The 26,352-nt window shown below is 31.8% G+C and overlaps 2 protein-coding genes across 10 annotated transcripts; both read right to left on the bottom strand.

Annotated features, from left to right (window-relative positions):
* Nucleotides 1-956: 956 nt before the first annotated feature.
* Nucleotides 957-9,333, bottom strand: LOC128984843 (peptidoglycan-recognition protein 2-like). The gene is made up of 4 exons (XM_054404210.1): nt 9,258-9,333; nt 6,917-7,135; nt 5,083-5,207; nt 957-1,066 (listed from the first exon to the last, which is right to left on the bottom strand). Coding segments are annotated over exons 1-4 (456 nt in total). The 5' UTR covers nt 9,260-9,333.
* Nucleotides 9,334-9,452: 119 nt separating this feature from the next.
* LOC128986872 (peptidoglycan recognition protein 1-like) lies at nt 9,453-25,552 on the bottom strand. 9 transcript variants are annotated; one of them, XM_054407451.1, is made up of 5 exons: nt 19,997-20,089; nt 18,339-18,564; nt 16,227-16,351; nt 10,848-11,165; nt 9,453-9,942 (listed from the first exon to the last, which is right to left on the bottom strand). In XM_054407451.1, exons 2-4 carry the CDS (start codon nt 18,554-18,556, stop codon nt 10,864-10,866), a joined length of 645 nt encoding a protein of 214 aa, XP_054263426.1. In that variant the 5' UTR covers nt 18,557-18,564; nt 19,997-20,089; the 3' UTR covers nt 9,453-9,942; nt 10,848-10,863. The 9 variants fall into 9 exon arrangements, 8 of the variants coding, with proteins under 8 accessions (XP_054263426.1, XP_054263432.1, XP_054263429.1 ...); XM_054407454.1 differs by lacking the exon at nt 9,453-9,942 and adding an exon at nt 10,346-10,701; XR_008490165.1 differs by lacking the exons at nt 9,453-9,942; nt 10,848-11,165; nt 16,227-16,351; nt 18,339-18,564; nt 19,997-20,089 and adding exons at nt 21,132-21,475; nt 22,300-22,440; nt 23,580-23,704; nt 24,790-25,015; nt 25,403-25,513.
* Between the last annotated feature and the right edge of the window lie 800 nt (nt 25,553-26,352).

Raw genomic sequence — 26,352 nt, 5'->3', positions numbered from 1 at the left:
TCCATAGTTATGATAAAAACTAATATTACTTTATCTGAGGTTTGAGTAAACTGTTGGGTTCCTGTGATCGAATGAATCCAATGAAAATGTTCAATTTATTAAGTGTGATTAACCGAATAAATACAAAAATTTGTATTTTTTTTTTAAATGTTAAATTTTTATTAGTTGGTTTAGTGTGAGAAAGGATGACTTCAGATAAAAGCAAAATTTAAAAACGTGTTTTATTTGCGAATACAACAGATATCGTTTTCTGTGTTTTGTATGAATTTGGTACAGTCTTATACCAAATTCGTTTTAATGCAACCAAGTTCCAAGATGTAATAAAATATAATAGTGTATGGTCACCTAGATTTCATGTTATTTGTGAACTTCCCTACGCTTATAGTGCTTGTGATTTTAGTACATTCTCGATAAAGATCTTAAGTGATAAAACTTTAAAAACAAAAAGTTTTTTTTTATAGAAATATTTGCGTAATTTTTAAGTTGCAGTAATTTTTTTTAGAATTCACGTACCTAGTGTGTTAATTTGGTTTACAGTTCAGAGTCTCTATGTAGGCTATAAGCTATTACCTAAATCTATTAGGGTTTTACAAACGATAAGTGGCATTTAGTGGGTATATACTCGAGTTCTAACCTTTAAAGGGTCTGTTAATTAAATCCTATAGCATATGAACTTATGGTTTAGTATTTTCTAAAAAGATTTGCCCATAATAAGAATTCGCTAAAAAAATAAATGTTGAAACAAAATTGGGATGGGACGTAGGAAAATAAATAATGTACACAATCAAATACTAAAAGTGTACTTATATAATTCAAATTTGAACACTCAATGATAACTTTAAGAAATTAACCATCAAACAGATAAGGAAAATATGTACATGTAAAAAAAATATACAAACCGAATTAGTTTATCGTGTCTTATCAACGACTTTAAATCGTATTCATGTGCAAATAAACTAATTCATATCGTTGTAAAACGTTGGACGAAAGTTGGTAAACATCTGTCGCATTCCCCTTTTGATCAGCTTCCACGAGGCCTTCTCTTCGTATACTGGCGGTCGTTTGCCTTAAAAAAATTGACATAATTGTTAACAAGGTGAATTTGGAACAGGAACGTGGGGTGTCAAATTATAGCTTATTTTAAAAACGTTCGTTGTGTCCGTTTACAATTTCGAGAAACTAACTTGATATAGATAGTAATGTTTAGTCGATTGCACACCCAGGCTCATATAACCGTGACCTTTACTACAATAGCTGAATACATTTTCCAGTATGTTATTTAAAGTGCAATTCAACACTCTAATCTAGAACGAACACTCCACTATACAGAGTGAGCAGCCTAAAAGTTTCACTATTGGTATCTCAGAAACTATGAGATTTTAAAAAAGCGTTAAATGGAGAACTTAAATGAAATAAAATCAAGAACTAAGTTAAACTCATTTAATCATAGAACAAAACATAACATTATTTGTTTACATGTTCATAATAAACATAAAACCAAATTATCAGCTGATTCCAATATATTACACTTTTCCCTCCTCATCGTCTACCGCACCTTCTCTTCTTCGCAGTTGATCCGAATGTTTTCTTTTTATCACTCCACCACACATGACTTCATACGAGTATAAGCCATTGCGTTTGACTATGGTTCCTGCTATCCAACCAAGGTTATTCTCTTTTTTAATCCATACTTCTTCCCCTTCACTGAATGATCTTAAGGTTTTCTTTTGAGTTGGATTTTGTTGTTCCTTCCAAATTTTCAGATCTAATTGTTGTCTAAGGTTTGGTTTCATGTTGTCCAACATAGTTGGCATTCTTCGACCAAGAAACAACTCTGCAGGGGTTCGTCCTGTTGTTTTTTGTGGGGCATTTCTGTAACTGAACAACACATTTTGCAATGCCCATGAAGAATCATTAATTTCTTGTTTTGTTGTTCTGTAACGCCTTTTCAAAGTCCCTATTAGACGTTCAACTAAGCCATTACTTCTAGGATGATAAGGAGTAGTTCTTATATGTCGAATTGAATGTCTCTTGAAAAATGCTTCCATTTCAGTAGAGACAAACTGTGGCCCGTTGTCAGTTACTACTTGTGATGGTATCCCATACCTGCTCATCCACGATCTTAATCTTTGAATTATGGCAGTTGAAGTCGTTGTTCTTAAACATTCAACTTCTGCCCACTTAGATAGCGCGTCAATCCCTACTAACCACATTACTCCATCAACTGGTCCAGCTAAATCCAAATGAACTCTTTCCCACACTTTTTCAGGAATGTTCCATGGATAGACCGGGACTTCTTCAATGTTTCCTCTGTTTTCTTGACATGCTTCACAAGTCTTAACATGCATTTCAACGTCTTTGTCAATGTCAGGCCACCATACATAGTATCTGGTAATTGATCTCATAGCTGAAATTCCAGGATGGCCACAGTGCAAAATTCTCAAGATTTTCTTTCTCATATTTGTTGGCACAACAACTCTACCAAACCACATCAAAACACCATCTTCAACTGATAATTCTTCTTTCCTTTGTTTAAATGTTTTAATGTTATCTGGTACCTTCTCTGGCCATGCATTTAGCACATAACTTTGTACTAATTTTATCTCCTTGTCCAAACTGCTGTTATGTTTGAGTTCCTTATAGGACACCAATGTCTCAACTTTATCCATGTTTAAAAACTTTATGTCCCTTACATCGGTAGCTTCTTCTCTGATTCTGATGGGAAGACGGGATAGTGCATCAGCACAAACGTTTTCATCTCCTTTCCTGTACTTGATTTGAAAATTGTACTGATTAAGTTCTAGGGCCCATCTCACCAACCTATTGTTACATTACTTACATTACTTACATTACTTATTGTTACATTACATTATTGTTGCATTACCTTTGGAAGATTCCGGTTTTCTCCAAATATTCTTTGAAGGGGTTTATGATCGGTGACAAGTGTGAAGCTTCGTCCATATACATATTGGTGAAACTTTCTTACAGCAAATAAAATTGCAAGTGCTTCTCGATCAATATTCGAGTATCTTTTCTCAGCATCTGAAAGAGTTCTGCTAGCATACGCGATTGGTTTTTCCAGACCATCTTCACACTTGTGCATTAGGACACTCCCAAGACCGTCTTCTGACGCATCACACACCAACACTAGAGGTTTGGATTCATCATATGGAACAACTGTGTCTTCTTCCGAAAGAATCCTTTTGACCTTTGTAAATACTTCATCTTCTTTCTCTGTCCAGATCCATTTCGATCTGTTGCTGGTAAGTCGATGTAACCTTGAGCACAGCGCATGCAACCTAGGGATAAACCTTTCATAATAGTTTATGGATCCTAAAAAAGACCTAAGCTGTTTGACATTTGTAGGTTTAGGTGCCTTTTTTGAACGACAATGTCGCGGAAAATGACCCATCTTTCCACAGAAGTGACATTGTTTTGTCTTTTTGGTTCCACATTGTCGTGAGAAATGACCTTGCTTTCCACATGAAAAACACTTAGACTTTTGAGCTGGACAAAATTCTTCACTGTGTACTAGTCCACACTGATTACAATCTTCTGTAGAATGGCTGTATGTTTCTTTTGCCAAAGATATATTTTTCTTATCATAGTTACACCTTGTTAATTACAGGCATAGCTTCTTCTAAAATATTCATTTCCCGCTTAGCTCTATCCATCGCTTCAGCTAAATCTACCAACTCATTTAAAGTTAGACGTGAACCATCTTTATTTATGCCTTCTGGCCACCTTTGCCTGATTTCAACTTCAAACTGTGGAAAGTTAACGCCACCAGCAAATCTATCCCTTACTCTTTCCTCAAAATACCTGTCGTATTTACAGTAGGAGGCTAACTCTTTTAAACGCAAGACGAAATTTGAAAAACTCTCATCATTTCCTCTCACACATTTTTCAAAGTCTAGTCTCGCTGCAAAGATTGTTTTACTAGGTTTATAAACACACCGAAATGTATCAATCAGTTCAGTCATTGGTATGTCATAAATTTGCCTAGGTAAAACGAAGTTAGATACCTTTTTGAGGGGTACAGGTCCAACATATGCTAGAAGAAGATCCCTTCTTGCCTCCTCAGTTTCATTACTGTCATCACCCAATCCCTTTACCTTGCACATCAATTGGAAGTGAGCTTCATAATCCTCCCAGTTCAATTTTTCATCATAGGGTTCTATTGAAAACTTTTCCATTCTCTTTCGCACCTCTTCTTTATTGTTCCAACCAATATCTTCACATCTTTGGGTTCGTTTTTCATTCATCGTCGCCAGTGAAATAAAATCAAGAACTAAGTTAAACTCATTTAATCATAGAACAAAACATAACATTATTTGTTTACATGTTCATAATAAACATAAAACCAAATTATCAGCTGATTCCAATATATTACATTAAACTTTTTTCTCATGACATAAAAAAAAGAATTCCACTTTTTCCAAAATAGAGTGCTAAACATGTATTATGGAACACTCTGGTTTTTATTATATGATTAGAATGTGGATGCAATTTTACTTATTTATTCTTTGCATATTCTCTCCAAAAGTATCCCTTAGGATCTACATGATTCAGAATGTACACAGTAATCCATGTTTTTCAAGGTGTAACACGCTACAGCTCCCTAACGAGTAGCTTTAGATAAAATGTGAAGAATAGAAATGTTTTGCAATTAAATCTTTCTTTCTAAGTACAGTTTATCATTGAAGAGTTTTTTAATTGTTCATTCTTAAACAACAAGAAATAAAAGGTGCCCCATGAGTAGTTTTAAATTACCCGCCATATTGGAAAATTGGGCCCATTTTAGTCTAGTGGAATTTCTATTGCTTATGTCAGAAGAAAATAATTGGAGTTACCCGTTTAATGTTCTTTTGAAATCTAATACTTCCTGTAATACTGAACTTAACGGCGGTTTAGTTGAGTTGTTAACACTAAATACTAAAATCTAATAACAGTATATATTGCATCTTTATACATTTCTATGGGGTTAAATACTTACTTTGGAAACAAAAAAACTGTGTTTAAAAAACATTAAAAAATATATGCTACTTAGTTTAACTTAATCAAAACGTAAATTTAATTTACCTCTGAATCCAATGAATGCAAAGATGGCAACCCTTCCGTGAAGATAGGGGTAAAGCTTGGATCTAGGAGGCAGTAGAGTCCATCCCCGGCCTTCGTAGGAGTAACCATCACCACCTATCAAATAACTGATACTTAAATAATGAAGAAAAGATGAATAACATTAATCCTATAATTGGACCTAGTAACACATGATAGAGGATTTGAACCATCATGGGACGATCAAGATGACTGCGGTTTTTTGTTCTTTTTATTTGGAGGGAGCTGGACATAAAATGTAATTAGGCCTAGGTTAAATAATAAAAAAAAAATAGGTATGGCGTCCCGTGTGAATAAAAGAAGAGCGTCTACATTGACCTGTTAACTCTGGCAAGTAAAAGAAAGTGCAAATAGTTAAGACATGATTAGCTTGTCTAAGTAGAAAGGATCATTGCGTTAAAAAGGCTTAAAGTGGTAAGCAACTCCACTTAACTTAAAATTTTACGTGGTAAAGATAATGGTATAGCAGAAAAAAGTTTTACAATTTTAATTCGATCTTTGCGCATATAACCACTTTTAATACCTAATCAAACAACTTTTGTGGACATCGCTTTAATTTATCATTGTAATAAAAAAATAGATCCTAAATTCCGTGTTCAAAAAACTACATGCCCCATAAAATGTGATTTTATTTTGGAATATTGCATGGATTTCGCAGATAAAATCCATCTAGACTGAAAATGTATTTAAATATTTCAGGTATTCATTCAAATATTCAAACCAGAGAGGAGAGGTTTGAAATATTCATGTTGGCGTTGAAAGGTATTTATTTGGACGTTTGACTTTTTACAATAAAATCTGAAGGTTTTGAATTGTAAAGTAAAAAACATCCAGGTTTTAACTGATAAGTACGATTGACATTTTTGTCAATTTTAATTGGATTGATATCTTTTTACGAGTCAGTTAATTTTGATTAACAGGTTTTAAGCTTGCTGTCACCAAATGATCAGCGATCAAATTTTTGTTACTTATTTATTTGTGATAATATATGAGTTAGAGCATGGTATCTAGATGGTATACTTGTATACATATACTGGTTGTAACAAAATTGAATTAAGTTTAATGGTGAAACCAACCAAAAGACGTAAAACTTCCCTTAAGTCCGAACTATTAATTACTATTTATTAATCAACATTGTTTATAGTTATTTAAAATCACACATACTTTACTGTGGACTATATTATTTATTCGTAACGATAAAAAAAAGATTTACTCGTTCATTTTCAGAAAATAACACACATTAAGTACTACTTTAAATTATGCTTTAAATTACTTATTACTATAAATTAACGTGTTCTGATCTAGCTTGAATTAATTTCTTACAGGGAATCATGAAAATTTTGAATTTAAAATCTATAGAAACATCTCACTATCTTCCTAGGTAGCTAAGGTCATTTCTCAAGCTGTACATACAAAAAATAACTTCTACGGCTTATTCTCATACGCTCGACACAAATGAAATGAGTTTTTATTATATTGTTAATAACTTAAATTGACTGCTAAGGTTCAACGCATTAGTCCTTGAATTATTGACCGAGGAGCTTAAAACCATCTGTACGTAGTCTTATTGGTAAGACTTTATACTTCGATGCTCAAAACTATAACATAAGACCAAATGAATTTAAAATATGTCAAGGTGGGTATGAATTTAATATTTACTACGTGGTTTTTGTGCAGTGAAAAACACATCAACATTCAAGAAATGTGAGTGAATTGCCTATATAAGATCGTTACAAAATCTTAAAATGGCTGTTGGATATTTTTGAACTATTGAAATAACTGCTCTCTGACAACTTACTTGTACTTGATGTCATGATATCCTCTGTTCATATCCCTAAGCTGGATAGTTCTCAAAGTTTCGTAGCAATCCCGTTTGTTTAAACACCTTGGAGTGTCAGTGTAGGTTAGGATGATCCCTTCTATAGGATGAGGGAGGAAATTCTCATCCTTAGCCTCCAAGGCTCCCCACGCTTCGCGGTGGACGAACTTCATCGGGTACATGTGTGGAATGGACGGCCTGGAGTATAGAGAAACTTATTTGAATGTAGGGTAGTAATTGGTAAATTAGACACAATAGAACAACGACGCATTAATATATTCTTTTCTCCCATACAATTTTTAAAAGGAAAGTCTTGTTTTTGTCACACTCTTCAAGATTGACTTTTATGTGGACGTATCCGTTTGGGCCCCACTGAACCACAAAAAAAAGGTTATTGCCCCCCTGTTGTCCGATTTAATGAAATTTGAGTATTATTATATAATATCTCTAAGAAGATTTTTCTTTTTTTTCTTTTTACGAATTTTCATCAACATGGTTTAAACGATTTGGATTTAAAATAAGTATGTTATGGCCCTTCAAGCTCTAAACAAAATACTAAAACAGCCGGTGGAATAAAAATTACTATTGGTGATTTATTTAAATCTTTGAGATTTTGCCCATAAAATATCATAGTTACACATTTTCATAGATGTTGTTATGTTATTTATCCCCAAGGGACCCTTCTGCACATTACTTCAGGCAATCTCTAGAATATCAAGGCATCAATAAATAGCTAAAATCTGTTGTGATTTACATGATTTGAACCCGAGACCCTCAATGATTGAAGCCATTTTTACAGAGCCAGCTCACTGCTAAAAATATTACTTTTGTTGAGTTAAGTAATGTTTATAACCATTGATTATTAATTATTTCAAAACACAGATAATCTGTTGGTTAAGGGACTTCTTCGCAAGACTATAGTGAGTCAGAAATCAATCAGTCTAACAACTAAGTTAAAATAATAAACATTAAAATAAATTCTGTATTCGATGATCATGTGAAAGCTAGTCTCACGATGCCCTATGGGAACTGTAGACTTTTGTATTCTTACAGTAATTCTACAAAATATAGCATATAATAAAAATCTACTCAGTTTCACATGTGGATTCTTTTGTTGAAAGGTAACATAATATTACATAAATACATTCATCAAACAATCGATATTAGAAAGCATATTATAGTCTTGAGTGTTTCTAGATTATGTTATATAATTATTATAATCATCTAAAGAAATTGCTGAAGTATCATATATTAGGGGTGGTTTGAAAATTACTGTCAATTCAAAAATTATACAGGGTGACCGTTAAGTCTTAGGACGACTTTATAACTTTTAAACGACAAACGATATCACAACCACATTTGGTATGCTGTTACTGGAAATTGTAAGCTACTTTTATGTGTACATGGTGGTCGGATATCACCTTTGGGGGACGGCCCGTCGGGGGTCAGAAGAAAATCTTTAATGACAGCCTATGTTGAGTTGTACATCATTTTAAAGGTCTACTTCAACTGAAAACAATGCCACAAACCGCACTTCAAAAGGTTGATCCTGCGCAAAATGGCAGATGTTCAAAGATTTTAAAAATTAGCCAATTTCTTTGAATTAAAACGCTTTTTTAAATCTTTAAACAACTGTCATTTTTTAACGGATAGTCCTTTTGAAGTACGGTTTGCGGCATTCTTCTTTGCTTAAAATTCCCTTTTAAATGATCCCCATAACTTCACATTCAGTGATCCAAATAACTCTTCAGGGTGACGGCCCACAAGGAGTCGGAAGTAAATCTTGAATGGAAGCAAAGGTTGATATGTAAATCAAATTACAGGTATTTATTAGTAGAATACAATGCCGCAAACCGTACTTCAAAAGGACCATCCGTTAAAAAATGACAGTTGTTTAAAGATTTAAAAAAGTGTTTTAATTTAAAGAAATTGGCTAATTTTGAAAATCTTTGAACATCTGCCATTTTGCGCAGGATCAACATTTTGAAGTGCGGGTTGCGGCATTGTTTTCAGTTGAAGTAGACCTTTAAAACGATGTACAACTCAACATAGGCTGTCATTAAAGATTTTCTTCTGACCCCTGACGGGCCGTCCCCCAAAGGTGATATCCGACCACCATGTACACAGAAAAGTAGCTTACAATTTCCAGTAACGGTATACCAAATGTGGTTGTGATATCGTTTGTCGTTTAAAAGTTATAAAGTCGTCCTAAGACTTAACGGTCACCCTGTATAGTAAAAAATATAATTCAAAATTCAAAGCTATACATTTTTGAGTAGCCTATTTACGGATAGAAAATAATGTTTAACAAAATACCTACATTTTTATTGAAAATATCCAAGATTTTCTGCACTATATTGAAACTCTTCCTAAGCACCACAATAGCTTAAAATTCAACCTAATTATAAATAAACTTGTACTTGTTAAAATTACAATGTTGATAGGTCACTAACATGTAAATAAGAACTGCATTAAAGATAACATCATTTTAATCTATATCATTCATTCAAAAGTTACAATAGATGTCAGTATATCTATGTATCTTACGCAAACTAAATCAGTTTTGTAGCCAATGTTTTAATCATATTCCTGTTTTACTTTCTTTTACATTGTGGCTTATTAACAATCATAAACAAGTACAATTGTAAAAATACATCCCAACTGTGACGATTAATTATAATTTAAGTCAGTAAATCAAAGTTAAACTTAGTATTCCTAAATGTTAAATTATCATTTAGACCCTTTTAGTACTGTAAAAGAATGATACGATTATTACTAGAGCTATTATAAACTATAAAATAACAATATTCAAATTCTGAGAATGTAAAGTTTGTTTTTACTCCCACAGCTTGTTCCCTATGGTACACATTCAATGGCCCTCTTTTTGATTGGTACAATGTTATAAAGTCTGTAAAATCTGTAATCTGAACCAATGTCTCCTTGGTCAACACAATACTTAATAAACCGCCAAGCACATTCTTCCATTAGCAAAGGAGGAAGAACTCCTGAAACAGTATTATGAAAAATATTGTCACTTTTTTGGTACTTTATTGCAATAATTATAATTTGACGAATCTAAACAGAGTTATACGTAACAAATATTCAAAGCTTCCAAAAACACTATATAAATCGTGAACTCCCCAATAAATAAATATCTTTTCAACGTTGTTCAATATTGTTGCTTTAAGTCAAATTACTCCTAATACACTTGATTAATATTTATCAGTTATTAAACCTTTTGTATGCAGTAAAATATTTTTATATGCAGTAAATAACTATGACAAATGCAAACAAGATATGGATAAAGGAATTTGATTAAACGAAACATTTTTCTAATATAAAAATCAACTTTTATCTTTCTTTGACCCTAAAAAATAACTATAAAAACAAATTTAACAAACAGTCCATAGGCAATTGTGTTTACGCTATATTTATTTGAAAATAGTAGCAAATAGAACAGAACTTGTATACATACATTAAACTTAGGGTGATTGAAAATTAGTTTTGTCTTTTACCGGAATAGCCATCAACAAATGATAAATTAAATTAGCGAAAACTTTAAGTACTCGAACCAAACAGCTAATTAACTGTGTAGTAAGCAAAGTCAAAAGTACGGTCCTGAGTAATACCATTTTATTACAATTCAAACATATATCACACATAATGTGACTCTAAGTCATGATCTAAATCCACGAAGCCTTTTCTAAGTCCAAATTCGATCAGATCCCATGCAACCTCTATCATAAATTGAGGGGCCCGTTTCCCTGAAAAATAAAAATTTTGGAAAAAACTTTTAAGAACTCAATTAAACTAAATCAAACCAGTGTTGCATAAGTATTTACATGGTTTCCGTAAATGTTATTCTACAATAATTTGGTTTTGGTATAGTATTAAATATTAAATCAGATACCTATACATCGTTAGGTTTAGTCAGTTTGTTCAACACAACTATCATCAGTTGCAGAGGCTGTTTCAACTTGACTCTCTGCCTCAGATTGACTATCAAGACTTTTCTCATTTTCCGATTGAGTTATTCTTTGTCTGCTTTCAGTTGTTACTTGGGGAGCCTCACTTTCCGATTTTGTTTTCTTGTGGTATATAACGGGATCCAAGGATTCCCAATCATAACAGGCTGTATAGTCTGGCACTTGTTCAATTTTGCGTTTTTTAACTCCCAAGGTAATTAAATCCCAGGACAAAAACACATTTTCTTTAGGGGGATAGTCACCTGAAACAGGAAGAAACCAATTGTGAGTTTCGAATTAAACGTAATATATTTAATGTGTTCAATCGTTGTACAATTTTACACCTTTATTGTGTCTTTTTATCGATATTCAATCACTATTTCAATCTAATTATTTTATTTGTTAACTATATCTACCAGTATTATAGACTCAGTGATGAAAATAGATTGTGCAGGTCTTATATTTATCAGCTAACATGACGACGTTATATTGAACTACGATACTAGAACAAAACCTGTATGGATCATAAACCGAAACAAATCACGTGACTGACCCGAAAGTAAGGGTAGTTGTATTATCATGTAATAACACATTTCAAAAACTACCATCCAGCTTTTAAGGTTACAAGTATAAGATTCGGGCTGGTAAAGTAATTTGTTTATTTTTATCATCCATACCTATTCTGTTCTAATATCAAACCTTCTTTTCCCTCTCCTTAACCCTCGTTTCTGTTTTCATCAAAACTATCTTTATAATACGAGATAACTGTAAATACAGACTAATACTGTTTTCAAATTAAAACAATTGTTTATTAGTTAAATAATATCCTCAACCACTCACTTCTTCTTTGTATAACTTATTTACTATAGTTTGTGATTCGAATATGTCAAGTTTTCAACAATAAGGTTATCTATATATTTAATACACGGTTGTAACACTGTTTTCTCAGTAATTACTGGACCGATCCACAAGATCTATGTGTCAAATTAAAGGGGATAATGCATAGATTTGCCGAACTTCATTAGAATTCACGTTTTTTCTAGGGGCTAAAACCTACAGCCCTTCAAAGGTTGAGTCAATACAATTCTTATTGAAGAATATAATTTACAGCTTATTTAATAATTGAAAATCATATGTCAGCTGTTTAATGTTTGTTAGATTTGTTATTATTTTTATAACCTTAATTTCAGTATGTAATTATTAATCTAGGAGTTCCTGTACACACGATTTCAAACAAGGAAAGGAAAATTTGTTAAAGTTGTATACCACAATGTATTATTTGTAAATGTATATGAACATTATTTGTATTTTTTAGTGTCAATTTTGTATTTTCGAATAATGTGTTAGTTTTCCTGCAAAAATGTTGCTGAAAGTGTTTCTGAAGGAATGTGTTGATTGAGTTTTCAAGGAAAAGTGTATTTGTTAAAGTTGTATACCACAATGTATTATTTGTAAATGTATATGAACATTATTTGTATTTTTTAGTGTCAATTTTGTATTTTCGAATAATGTGTTAGTTTTCCTGCAAAAATGTTGCTGAAAGTGTTTCTGAAGGAATGTGTTGATTGAGTTTTCAAGGAAAAGTGTATTTGTTAAAGTTGTATACCACGATGTATTATTTGTAAATGTATTGAACACTATTTGTATTTTTTAGTGTCAATTTTGTATTTTCGAATAATGTGTTAGTTTTCCTGCGAAAGTGTTGCTGAAAGTGTTTCTAAAGGAAAGTGTTGATTAAGCTTATGTTTGAGTATGGAACATGAAATTATACCCATAGTAGGGGACGGAAACTGTTTGTTTCGATCAATATCATTTATTCTATACGGCCACCAGAACAATCATAGGAAAATCCGTTTGAAAGTTGTGCAGAAAATTGTTAAAGAGTGGGAAAAATACAACAATTTTATCGTAGGCGATGAGTCTTACTCAACGTCAGTGTTTGACCGTCACCAATACCAAACTTTACTTTCCCGAGATGGCGAGTACGCTGGATACGTGGAACTACAATGTATCAGTGAGCTGTACCCTAACTATTTACAATTATTTACTTAATGTATTTCGAGTACCTACATAGGGAAGTTGCTGAAGAAACTGTGACTTATGACATTGGTTCTGGCGAAGAAGTGTGTGATTTGATGTTTAGTGGTAATGTTGACTCGGGTCATTAAAGTGTTATAAAACTTTCTCATAATACCCAGGATGAAAAAAGTACAAAATGAAAAAGAAAAGGTAAAAAGTCATTAACTGGGCGTAAAGAGACAAACAGAACAAAAATACGCGTAGAAAAACATCGAACTGAAAAAGTAAAGAGCAGCGATAGTGTAAAATGTGCACTGGAAGTTCCTAAAAAAACACCGACTCTTTTGAATTTGCTGGGATCATTAAATTGGATTTGTCACTACTGCGAATCTTTGAATTTCGAGTCAGAACAGACTAACACAAATTCATTCTCCTTATGTCGTCACAAGGGGAAGGTAAAAGTAGCCCCTTATCAACATTCGGAGTTTATGGAGAATCTTATCAACGGGACTACATCAAATGTAAAAGAAACAAAAAAACTATCAAGAAACTATTTGAATAATATAAGATCATACAACTCAGCTTTTGCTATGGTGAGTTCTGAGTCTCAATTAGATGAATCGGTGGTATATATAACTTTAAGATCCATGACTCCTTTTACCATCGTGTCACGATTGTGACAGAAATTATATTTTATTTTCATAGGTTATAAGGAAATAGAATTGAATGTGAATACAAATCCTGGAAAACTAGAAGAAACCGGTTTTCTTAGTTCAAGTCGATACCAGCATTGATAACTGCAAGCGCGCAGTCTGGTGGCAAGTGTTCGAGACTAGGCTTAGGGTAGCGATGATTCATAATTTGGAGGAGAACCACGTTGTTTCAATCTCATTTTGCGTAGTTGTGGCCGACAGTCAACTTGTTCCCTCGATTTGGAGGTATGTAGTGCAAATAATTAAGCAATTTATGTTTCTAGGTTATTCCAGGAAAAATCAGTACAACTTCAATTTGTAAATATGTAGTTAAGCATTTTTGTATACCAATAAATAATTTTTACTTAAATTTTGATAGACATGAAGATTGAACACCACGTGTTTTTGGGCTCAGGTTTCAACGAGTGTTAAAACATTGTTTTAGCTTTGTATCTTAAAAGGGTTAAATTTAATGAGCATTGTGTCAATCTAAATGAGAATTTATAACTGTCAGTAACTGTTCAGAGAGAATATTTCGATTAAATTTGATTTTTTAAGGTAAAATTAGGTTGGTTTCAGAGTCATGTTCTAGTTGAACCGACAGGATTTTAATATTGTTTTAATTTGGGGTAGTTATTAAGGATTTGTCTAAACAGTTATTTATTTCAACATGGAAGAAGGATATGTTTAATTGAGGTTATTTGTGTTTTATTAAAATGTCACAGTATACAAATTTAGTAATTCGTTAAAGAATAAAGATGTATAAACACATGTTTGAGACAGCTGATTTAAAATTACTTTGTGGTCAATTTTATTATTATGTAAATTCAGTAAGAGGTAATATGTTTAAATATTTTATATTTTGTACTTACAAATGATTTTATTTAGGGGGGTTATTTCAAATGTTTATCAATGAGAACAGAATGAGAATTATTGGTATTCTGTGTTTAAATTTATTGTGGAGAAACTAGGCTTTAGGAACAATTTGGGGAAATTAACTTTGCTGGATAGATGTGTGACTAGACTAAAATAAAGATATCATAGAATGGATCCATAGTATGAATTTGGAACATGTCCTAGGGTTCAAGTCCCAGAGTCAAACATCGTCGGAGAGTACACCATCGTCTATCTGCTGTCTGGAGGAGTCTGGACGAGTATCACCTTCTTGGAGGCCTAACAACCGTCTGGGACAATCTGTTTGCAAACCATGGACGTCTTCTCACCAGTAGACTGTCTCCGGCTCAGATCATCTCACTGAAGCTCCACCAAGGATTGAAGACAGCGTTCGTGAAGTGATGAGTACCCTTCACCATGTTACACATCAATATTTTCAAATTTTATGATTAGGCCTATATTTGAGTTGAAAAGTAGGAAAGTATGGACTTTGGAGAGGACAAGAAGTTTTAGGGGGTTTTTATATAAGGTTTGATCGATCAATGAAAGGGGAGGGCAAAATAAAAGGGGGGGGGGGTTAGTAATGGTTGTAAAGTTTTCTAAGGTGTTTTATCATACTGAACAATTGTTAGTTTTAAGAGTTTATTTCATTATATTGGATTTTTACTGGAATAATACGACTTCTTATTTCAGCATGCCCTTCTTGCCTCCTTTCACAGCACGTTATACTTGATTTTAAATTTAAGACACTTAGGTGTGTCAATCGGATTGGACCGTTAATACCCTCTAACATTGAACCAAAGTATGCCCAACTCTATATATACGACGTAAACACCGCTGTTACTCACAGAATGGGTCAAAGGTCCAATGTGAAATGCGACCAACTGCTGATGCATGATTTAAGTGAATATCCTTATTTCATCAATCCCTTCATGTCTTCATATAGAACTATTGCAGATATGTGTTGAAAATATGACTCAGAAATTCTTATGCATATAGTGGAAGACAAACTGTGTGACAGGAGACGCTACAATGATGACGTTCAAACAGATGTGGCTGTTATATTCCGGTCAGAAGATGGTGCACCCCCTGGCGAGAGAAACTTAAGAGTATATTCAAGATCTAATGGTGTTCGTAAAATCTCTGTGATTGAGCCATCTTTAGACCCATTGGCCTATCCTCTGTTGTTCCCATGTTGTGTCTTTGGATGGAAACCCCAAACAGAACATGACCGTTGTAGTGTAAATCAACGTAAAACACTACATTACTGCAGTACGCATCCTATCGGCTTGCGATTCGTCCAGATTTCAGCCTATTGCATAGATCACAAAAAATCTACCTGCAATGGACAGTGGGCATGTATTGTAGGATTGAGAGCACACGTCTAAACTATATTTGTTTCAACCAAAAAAGCCTACGTGCTGATCTTTATCTGAATATGGCTGACTTTGTGCACAAAGGAAGTGGGTCTTCAGGACGATGCTGTTGGAAGTTCTACTTTATGTACAAAAATAAAGCAGCCCCTAAATAAAATACAAAGATAAACAGAAGTTGTTAAAATTATTATCTTTTATATTGCTGACATTATTCCCGTGGCGAAGCACGGGCTGTTAACTAGTAACGAATAGTTTATAAGCTTGGTTTAGAAGTTATGAAGGTTTGAGTTATAAAGTTATGAAGTTATGAGAAGTTATAAAGACGAAATTTTACTTATAATACCTTTGCATCCAAAATGTGCTATTTCCAGTGCTTTTCCATGAAGCTGTGGCGCACACGGATGTTGTTCAGGGGCAAAATTCCACCCTCTTCCTTCGTATACGAAACCATCACCACCAATCATGAAACTGGAATTTATGATTTAAATGCAAATATTGTTCAGCTGTTAGACATGCATTATTACAAGTAGTGATCTGCAAACGCAATTTAATTTGCAACAATATATATACATTTTTCAGTTTATGGTTTGTCAAAATATAAAGTTCTAAATGAGTATGATTTTTTTTTTCATTTAGCTCATCTTTAATGGAGACTATTTGAAAATTCATGTACCAGGAGAAGTGACGTTCATTGAAAAACAAATGTTTACTATTATATCAACGTATACAGCACAAAAACACACTCAATAATTATACTTTATAACCAAATAAAATCCAATACATTATCAAGGAATACAAACTATTGTATATTAGCTAACTGTTAGTAACCACGTCTGTGCTAGTGTTGTTTGAGTTAGGTCATGAACCAAACTAACTTTCAACAAACAGTGAACTGCATTAGGTAACATCCATCAACGTCAGGAGAATATGTATGCCTCGAGACGTTGAAATATGTTAACTAATTAAGTATCCATTTAAAGTTTTGGCGTCATAAAACGGACCTTAAAAGTGTTTTTACAAATGTTTTTTAGATAGTCATGTCAGAGGTTAATGTTTACATGAATTGTGAATTGCTTTTATTATTAACAGACAGTTCATAATACAAGCGGCTACATATTTATTTGGATTGGCTCCGTGGCAAGATGTGAAAAAACGTAGAAATTATAAGAATATTTGATAAACATAAAACAAAAAAATAGACTACTAATTACCATAAAACTGCGATTCAACTATACAGTTTTCAAATCAATTGATAGTTTGTAGCCACCTTAAGATGTACGTTAATTTATTTCAGACATAAAATAACTTTATCACATTACTTGGATAGTAGTTTACGCAGATGTGCATTTCAAGCCGAATGTAAAATGTAAAGTTCGAGTATAAAGAAGTGAGGTTCCTATTGTACACTTACTGACTATAAATATATGTTTCGTAACCATGATCATTTTATCATGAATGACAGCTGTCCAACGAGCAAGGGTAACTGGTCTATTGGTAGAGCGTAGTACTTCATTCCCTTGAGATCTCAGGTTCAAATCCAGTCAAATCACGAATGGATCAATCCAACCCCACAATCCAATCCATCAATCATTCCGAAACCCCTAGGTCTAATCTGAATCGATGTGAAAACGATCCCGGGCTAAAGCCAAGTATCCTAAGTTAAAAAAGGTTCCAGTCAGAAACCATCAAAAAGCTACTGACTTTTAGCAAATTACCCTGTAGGGAAGTATTTTTTCCGATTTTGATGAAATTTGGTTTAAAGGTGTAAGACAAGATACACTTGAATGAGTTCGCGAACCAGCATGATCGGACTATGGAAACGGGGTTTTACGGAGGGTTTTATGGGGTAAATAATAGGTTTTCTCATTTTTGACCCTCAAAAAACCAAATTTTCCAATATTTCTTATTTTCTCTTAAACCTTTTAAAAAGGGCTTAAAAAACAAATAATTAAGTATATCAAAGTGTTTTGTACGGTTATTGGTAACGGAAAAAATCTACAAATTTTAAATCTAAAATTCCCATGTTATTATTATAGAAAATATTTTAAAATGTTGTAGTTTGCTTGTTTATTGATATATTTTGATCAAACTTGGCAAATATATTTATTCTGTACTAAGCTATTAATATTAAAAAAAAAAATACACTTTATTAAATTTCTTGCAGCAGTAAACCTAGGTACTCGTTAGACCTAATGTTATTTATATAGATTTAATTTGAAAATCAATTCAGACAAATATAAATTTGCTTAGTAGGCAGGTTTGCTGTGGCGAGGGTATTTAAGATCAAATCGGTTACCTTCTGATCATAAGATAAATACTGTATTCACTCAGCTATCCCTTTACTAGGTCCCTCATCAGAAAAACGCTTATTCTTCATGTTTAACTCCCTTAAATATCATACGATAGTTAATACAACTATTTTAACTAAGGTAAGTAATCACCTAACAGGCCTCACTTGGGTCCAATGTCTTTCAAGTTGTGTTTCTGGTACTCCTCCTGCAGTTCTCTGGCGAACTGTCTACACTCTTCAGCAGTCGTGCAGATGTTGGTGCCCGTGTAGGTCAGCAGGACTTCCTTGACTGGATGTTGCAGAACATCCAAAGGTCCTGTGGCGTCCTTCGCCCCCCACTCTGACCTCTTCACTATACATTCCTCGGTAAAATGCAGCACCATGGTTCGACCTTAAAATCAAAGTCAAAGTAAAAATATTATTTATTTCGCAAAAAACAGACATATTCCATATCATGATCTCTGTACAAAAATATCTACAAAATTATTTACAAAATTTACAATTTTTTCTAAATTTGTTAAAAAATAGTTATCGTCAATACCATGATCTTGTGCTATGTTAAAGTTGTAAAATGTTTTGTGGTCTTTGTCATTTTGTAGTAGTAGTGTGTTATTTGGGTGTAGCCAGGGATGGCAAAATACCTCAGCCACAGCGAACCTGCAGACTAATTGAATTTCCATTAGCCTGATTGGACTTGCAATAAAATGTCTCCTTGAAAATAACACATTTATTCCCTATTTTCATAGAATTATTTTAACAAATACTTAGGTTTGCTGCAACAGTAGGGTAAAAGTATTTCTTTGTTTTTTTATGTTAATAATCTAGTATGAAATAAACGAATTTTCTAAATTAGATCTGTTCATTAACAAGCAAACTATAACAGTTTACTTACTCTTCATAAGGATAACATGGTAATATTACATTTAAATTGTTTTGTGATTTTCCCCGTAACCATTAGGCGCATAACAACGCATCGATACACTAAATTATTTGTCTTTTAAGCTCTACCAAATGGTTTGTAAAGAAATTGCTAATGTTTTTGTTTTTTTTTTTTTTTTTTGTCAAAGATGGGAAAACCAATTTTTTTCCTATAAACCCCCGCCCTATAGTCCGATCATGCTGGTTCGCGGACTTGTTTGCATAAATGTAGGTTTACTCCTTTATACCTTAACAGCCTTAGTATATATGAATTTGAACGTATGGTTTTTTGGGCTCTAGGGGCATCAAAACGAAATAAATAAATCGGTCCCAGCTCCAGGTCTCACCATGAGTAAAACGGCCGGTAATAGCTTATTCCCAATAAGGGAAATTCGCTAAAATCAAAATAAATATTACGTGATCGTTTATATGTGAAGTGACGAAGTTTGGAAGGGGTTAAGCTGATGAGTGAAATGTTTTACAGTGTTATTCTGTACCTTGCAGTTTGTATTTGATTGTATCTGCTTGACTTTAAGTGTATGCCTACTTGTATATTTACTACTTAATTCTAAATAAATGTTGGAATTATGTATTTACCTTTATTTACTACCACTGATAAATCGGAAGTAAAGATGCACTATAAGCTGTAAAAGTAATAGTCATTAAAAAGTAAACACTAAGGATAAATACTTTTATCTTAAACCGTATGATTTTTTAAATTTTTTTTCTTTCTTTATTTTCAAAACGTATGTTAAAACTCTATTTAAACACAAATATCTAATGTTATGATAAATTGATATTGAAATCGTAAATATACTAGTATACTGAAAATACAATAAAAAAGTAGGCCCAATACGTTAGATCAAATGCAACATTGGTAAGTCTAATCGTTAATAGTTACCTACCTTTTAAAAAAACTTAGTCCATTGTAACACCTATAATGTATTTATAAGATCTATTGGATGTATTATAACAATATTGGACACACTCGCTTTACAAAAATGATGAAGTTAAACTAACAACTTATCTATTTTATCTTCTAAATATAAAAATGGTGTATTACAATGTTTCGTCAAATCAAATATCCATTTAGATTGTAGCTGAGATGAGAAACACCAAAAGTTGCGCTAAACTTTTATAATCATATTGTCTCCAATCGGACTGATATAATTAACATGCAAATTCAAGTTTCAAATAGTTAGCATGGTCTGCCAATCAAGATTTGCCATACCGATTGAGTTATATATTTAGTTATAGTTTTGTTGCACGTTTTAAGGAAAGTGAGATGATTACAACTATTATTAAGAATAACATATTACACATCAGTAAAAACGTTAACAAATGTAGCTGAAATTCTCCGTTTTTTTAGCACGTCCTATGTTAGGCCTACTTAAGTTTAACATGACTACGGTAGTAAATTATTCTATAAATTATTCCTAAAACGTTAGGGGTTTCACCCAAATATTCTATGTCAACTACTGATTGATTTGTATGATTCTTCTGCCGAAATAAAGTTGTTAAAAGAAGGGAACGTCGAATTCTTGATTTTGGTTTCGTTCAAACAATTTAATTAAACGTTTTCACTTTAAGTTATTTACAATTTAATGGTTATTTTACTATTTGTATACCATGGTTTTTATTATCAACTGGAACTATTTTAACCTTTGTATTAGGTAAATAAATACAATATTGGTCTCAAGAAAAAAAATTTAAGGTGGATTATCTTGGATTTATTTTAAAAATATTCAAATACGCTGTTCTAACTGTATCAGAACAAAATATGTTTTCATATTTTTCAAGTATTCCACTATTTTACCTAAATTATGGAGAAAATAATTTGCCCCAGCGTCAAAATTGTTTCAATTATTTATTATTAAACAAATGTTTCTTTCAAAATCTTTACTTTATAATTTTGTTGAGTGTAATATATGTGCGGGATCTGTACAGAACATAAATGATTACAATATTATTGATTATAGTATTACATTTATTACTGTAAATACATATATTGATTATTACTATAAAAGAAATAGGCTACAATTTTTGCGTCACGAATTTCATATTAAAAGAATTGTTAGGTCGTGTTTAATGCGAGGAACTAGTTTACAAACCTTACTTTAACAAAATATTAAAGTAATTAATTTCCCATGGTTTATAATAAGACTCTACAGATACTTTATGCTTTAATTTTACTGGATTTAAAGGACTAGAAAGCAAGCCCTGTTAGTATTTAAATATTTACATTAATAAATGTGATCATCTATTCATATAGGAAGATTTTTCATGTTAGTCACGTATTCCTAAGTTTTTGATATGAGAATCCTATATCACATCATGTTGAGCAGGACCATGCATCATTAGCCATACTGGGAATGGACGAAGACCTGAAATTACAAATCACAAAACTATAATTGTAATTACAAACTTTTTAATTGCCTTTCTTTACATTTAGGTAATAAAAAATTTGACACTCAATCACCAAGGTTCAAAACCTACAATGAATGTTCGAAATACCTCAACAACCTGCTAAGCTACATGTACAACTTATCTGTTAAACACCACCAGAAATTGAAATGCATGTTAACATGAAATAACTTACAAATAAGTACCTAATAGACCAGTGTATGTGCATTCTCTTAATTTTGGAGATATACTTTTTTTACCGCGGTTACGTTATCAAAAAAGAGAACTAATATAACTTTTAGTATACTGTTTTAGCTTTCCTAAAGTATTTATTTTTCCTTATGGCAGTATTTGTGTTTTATTGTGTGTTAATAGTGAATTATGCATTTAAATGCCTCTAATTTATTTTAATTAATTAACAATATTTTTTACCTTGCTTAGTAACCCTCTAATTTTTTACAGGAAACATATGAAAAAATATTAAAAAACATGGACTTTGAAAACATTGAAAGTTCTGACACCATTTTATGAGTCTATTGGATGCTTCAGAAGGTTTGGTTCTGATTAATCGATGATTAATTACTTGGCCTGTACGTATTAAACATTTAACAGTAGTGAAAGTCAGAGAGTCAATGAGTTTGTTTTATTTTTGTTACATCTTTCAGAATTTTTTAAGTTTTTAGATTTACAACTTTTTTTGATAAAAAATTCTTCTAACAAACTAAAAGCATCAAAGGTTTTTTAAAATTGAGTTTGTAAACTGTTTAAAAGATAATCGATCAACGAAAATACCGTCATATATTACCTTTCTGGAATGCATTTAAAACCTTAATTTATTACGTATATTGTCTATGTAGGACATGATCATGATCTATAAATGTTTTTCGGATTCCTACGCCGAGCAAGTTCCATCCGATTTCCATCATATATTCAGGAGGCTCCTTTCCTACAAAACAGTTTTGAAAGAATTAGTGAAACAGAATGAAGAAGAACCAAAAGATATACCTTAGTAGTATATACCTTAGTAACTAGTATGAAGGTTTGAAAAATATTAAATTAGGTTTTTATATAAATTAGATGTATTATAACAATTGTTATGCAAACTATTATGAATAGGGCCAGTTTATTATTATTTTTTACATAGTAATAAACATATTACCTTTATAGATAATCACAAAAACTACTTACATTATTAAATATCCCTTATTTTCTTAATTGTTATATCGTAAGGAGGTGGTTGAAAGGGGATTATTTTTTATTTCATTAGTAGAAATTTTTGGTTTTCTGATTAAGCTATTTATTTTACAAATAGTGGTTTCAAATTTCCCATTACAAGTCTAGTTTTATAGTAATATATTGGCTAATTGATCTGAAATTTCTCAACCATGACAAACTGTTTAAATTTATGTTTTATTTTTTTTTGTTGCTGTTTACGTAAATTCCAACAAACCAATTAAGTTTTTGGGGTAGATTGTAAACTGCTAAACTAAGTTTTTAATGTTGCATAGAGCAAAAACCATTCTACTTATTTTAAAAGACTTCTTACACTTTGAATGTTTCTTAATTATAATTATTGCTACAATTTAATTAGATTATAAGAGTGTATTTTTACGATATCTAGAAGTTTTGGAGGTTATGGTGATTGAAAATTATGTCTGTGTGTTCGAATTTAATAACAGCCAAGAATGCAGTTTACTACGAGCCGTATTAGGCTTGAAACATGTACAGCATAATTAACCACAATTGACACCTATACTGGCATATATAAGTAGATTATTATCTATAGTAAACATTATAAAGGTGTCAATGCTGATCAATTTGATGTAAATACAGATTTTTAGTAAACAAAATATTAATCTCTTGTTTTTCGATAATTTAAAGAATAATTTATGATTATTTAAGAAAGTGAATGTACTTTTTTATAAATCATATTTTGGTTTTATATTCCTTATTTAAATGCATAGGTAGGTCCCTCATGGTTCGGAAATACTCTAGGAGAGGACTGCTTATGCAGAAACATAACTGCCTACTTAACTATTACCAATTCCACCTATATTCTTAACAACCAATACCAAAATAAAATACCTTTGAATCCAAAATACGATATTTCAATAATACTTTCATTAAGCTTCGTAGCAGAAGGTAGTTGTTCAGGAGCTAAATGCCACCCTCTTCCTTCGTATACGTAACCATCTCCACCAATTATAAAACTGAAAATGATGTACATTGTCACTGGTTGTAAGGGTTTTGTGGCAATCAGACACTTAAGATGACAATATGATTTTCGTCACAGAATATAATCTTAAGGGTCGTAATGTAACATCATACACCAAGTGAAAAAAATTAAACATCCACGTTATTATAATAAGGTTCACGGAAAGATATATTGGTTATTCGAGATTGGGTTTCTGCAAGCTACCTATCCAGACACAGTGATGTTAAGTCAATAATGAAATTCGTGAATTTGACACTTAAAAACCTACTAAATCTTACTTTTGATTGTGGCAAAATACTTTTTGTAGGCTAAAAATCCCACATTTTACTGATATAAATATCGATGTAACGGGTAAAGACTGTGCTTGGAATTTTATTTAACATATCTGAAAACTAACGTTTAATGAAAGCAAAACTATATTAGGTAACTCTTGATGTTTCTAGTTTCATATGTGTGCCCCGGGGTATTGAAGTATGTTAACTAGATTCGTTGCAACTCAACAGTTCATGGGTTGCAATAATGCAGCTTTATCACGATGTTAAGGTTTGTTACCTAGTCAAGTCTAAAATCTAGAATTCATATATTATATTCTTATTGTTTAAATATATCATAAAACTTATACAGTTGGTAATTAATGCTAATGCATCATAAACAAATGATTCATCCAGTTGGATCATAATTATGCATTTAAATATTTTTACTGTTCAAACTTTTGCCTGCTTAATTTAGTTGTACTGTGTTTTCTGAGGATGTCGTAAGAAATGATTTTCAAAACCAAAACACGATACATGGAACTAATATGTCTTGGAGAGGGGTTAAACCTCCAGGAATAGCAAAATTTTGTTAAAACTATTTTGTTTATCAACATAAACACGAATAAATGATGATTTTTTTGTATTTTTAGATTTCTGTTGTTTATAGATTCACCATATAATATTCTTTTGCAAAGACATGCATCTTTAATGACCAAACATATAAAAGTAGTGTTTGTCAACTCGAAAACATGACATTAGGAAATTAAAATAAACAATAACTTAGTAAATATTACCTAAAGTGACACTATTACCTAACAAACCTCACTTGGGTCCGATGTCTTTAAAGTCTTTCTTGTGGTACTCGTCCTGGAGTTCTAAAACAGCCTGTGTACATTCTGCTCGAGTTTTACAGAGATCTTTTTCTAGATAGTTAAGTACGACTTCTTTAACAGGATGTTGTAGGGGTGTTAAAGGCGTCGTGTAAACTTTGGCTCCCCAAATCTTCCTCCTTAAAATGCGTTGTTGGATAAGGAGCTTCGGCATGGTTCAATCTGAAAATATAGGAATCGTATAAGATTATTAGTTATATGCATTTGTTTGACAGCAAAGGTATATCAACATGTAACAAATCATACAAAAATTTGAAAATAATTCTTATAACTTTAAAGACTTAACAACCTAATAACTAAAACTCTATGTATTTTATCACTAATGCTGTAAAAGAGGTACTTGCTTTGTATTTTCATACTAATTATCAAACAAATTTGTTAAGACAAAACCGTACAAAAAAATATATAAATTTATTTTAATTTCATTTTGAAGCGCTACGTTTCTCACTCTTTGTATGGAAAGTTATGAAGAAAACAACAGTTTTATAATTGAGTTATTTAGTTCAACAAATATAACAGTGGTATCCTTAGCATAATAGGAATACCTACCTGTAGTGTGTTTTAGTTCAATAACATTACAAATATTTTTTATGAAACATGTTTATATTTTGAAAAACACGTGACATTCGCACTTCAAAAGTAAAATATAACTAAAATAAAGCACGGTCTTTACCTAACTATCTGAAAATTATATTTACACAATGTTACAATGTTTTATCTTATCGAATCCGTATTTAGTTATTAAATGAGAATGAATGTACGTAATGCTGCTTATAACTTTCCTCGCGACATTGTCCTAAACGGATTGAACGAATCAGCTTGTCAATTTCAAGTTTTAAAGCGATTTTGTTAACCAAGTTTCTCAATTAATATTTGTTACACAAATTGAAATATAACAAATGCAAACAAAATGCTATATGTGTATAAAATGTTATTTTTGCGTAGAATGCGTTTGGCTGAAGTCTTTCGAATTTATTTCCTTGTGTATTTTATTTGTTGTTTAAACAATGGCTATTATTTTGCGCAGCAAATATAAAATTACTTAATTGCTATAAAATTAGAGATCGCAAAGATGTTACTAACATTTATTTAAAGCCCTGTGAAAATCCACACAAGTCTTATTGAATCGTGAAATGCTACATATTAAAATGTTTAGTGTAACAAATGATTGTAAAGCAGTCATAAACACTCTTGTAAAATAATTGTTATGTCTTGTTCCAAATGGTTTTCCAAATTTAGTTAACATTTTGCTGGCCCTAAAATGAATAAATAGGCCCTATTATTTCCGAACGATACGAAAATATACAATATATTTTCCTGTACTATTTTATTGTTACATTTTAGTCAACTATACTTATGTAATAGCGTAGGCAAATGTTTTTATACAGATCATAATATTATGTTTTCATTTTAAACTGATTAATTGATTGGTAATAAATAAGGGAGGGCCTCTACTGACTTTTGTCTTATTCGTGTTTAAATGTTTAAAACTGTTTTTA

The sequence above is a fragment of the Macrosteles quadrilineatus genome, unplaced genomic scaffold, assembly GCF_028750875.1.
Source record: "Macrosteles quadrilineatus isolate MER2022 unplaced genomic scaffold, UCM_ALF_1.0 Scaffold_2__2_contigs__length_208266976, whole genome shotgun sequence".
Taxonomy (NCBI): Eukaryota; Metazoa; Arthropoda; class Insecta; order Hemiptera; family Cicadellidae; genus Macrosteles; species Macrosteles quadrilineatus.
Note: the sequence above shows the minus strand (reverse complement) of the source record. Positions and strands in the feature narration are given on the sequence as shown.

Excerpts from the sequence above, each read along its gene's own strand:
- LOC128984843 (XM_054404210.1), bottom strand. Across the intron at positions 5,208-6,916 it reads TATCATGACATCAAGTACAA|TTATTTGATAGGTGGTGATG; the intron begins GTAAGTTGTCAG and ends TTTAAGTATCAG. Across the intron at positions 1,067-5,082 it reads TGCATTCATTGGATTCAGAG|GCAAACGACCGCCAGTATAC; the intron begins GTAAATTAAATT and ends AATTTTTTTAAG.
- LOC128986872 (XM_054407456.1), bottom strand. The coding sequence starts at position 25,007 with ATGCCGAAGCTCCTTATCCAACAACGCATTTTAAGGAGGAAGATTTGG. Across the intron at positions 16,352-24,789 it reads TTTAAAGACATCGGACCCAA|TTTCATGATTGGTGGTGATG; the intron begins GTGAGGTTTGTT and ends CATAAATTCCAG. Across the intron at positions 11,166-16,226 it reads AGCACATTTTGGATGCAAAG|GTGACTATCCCCCTAAAGAA; the intron begins GTATTATAAGTA and ends TTCCTGTTTCAG.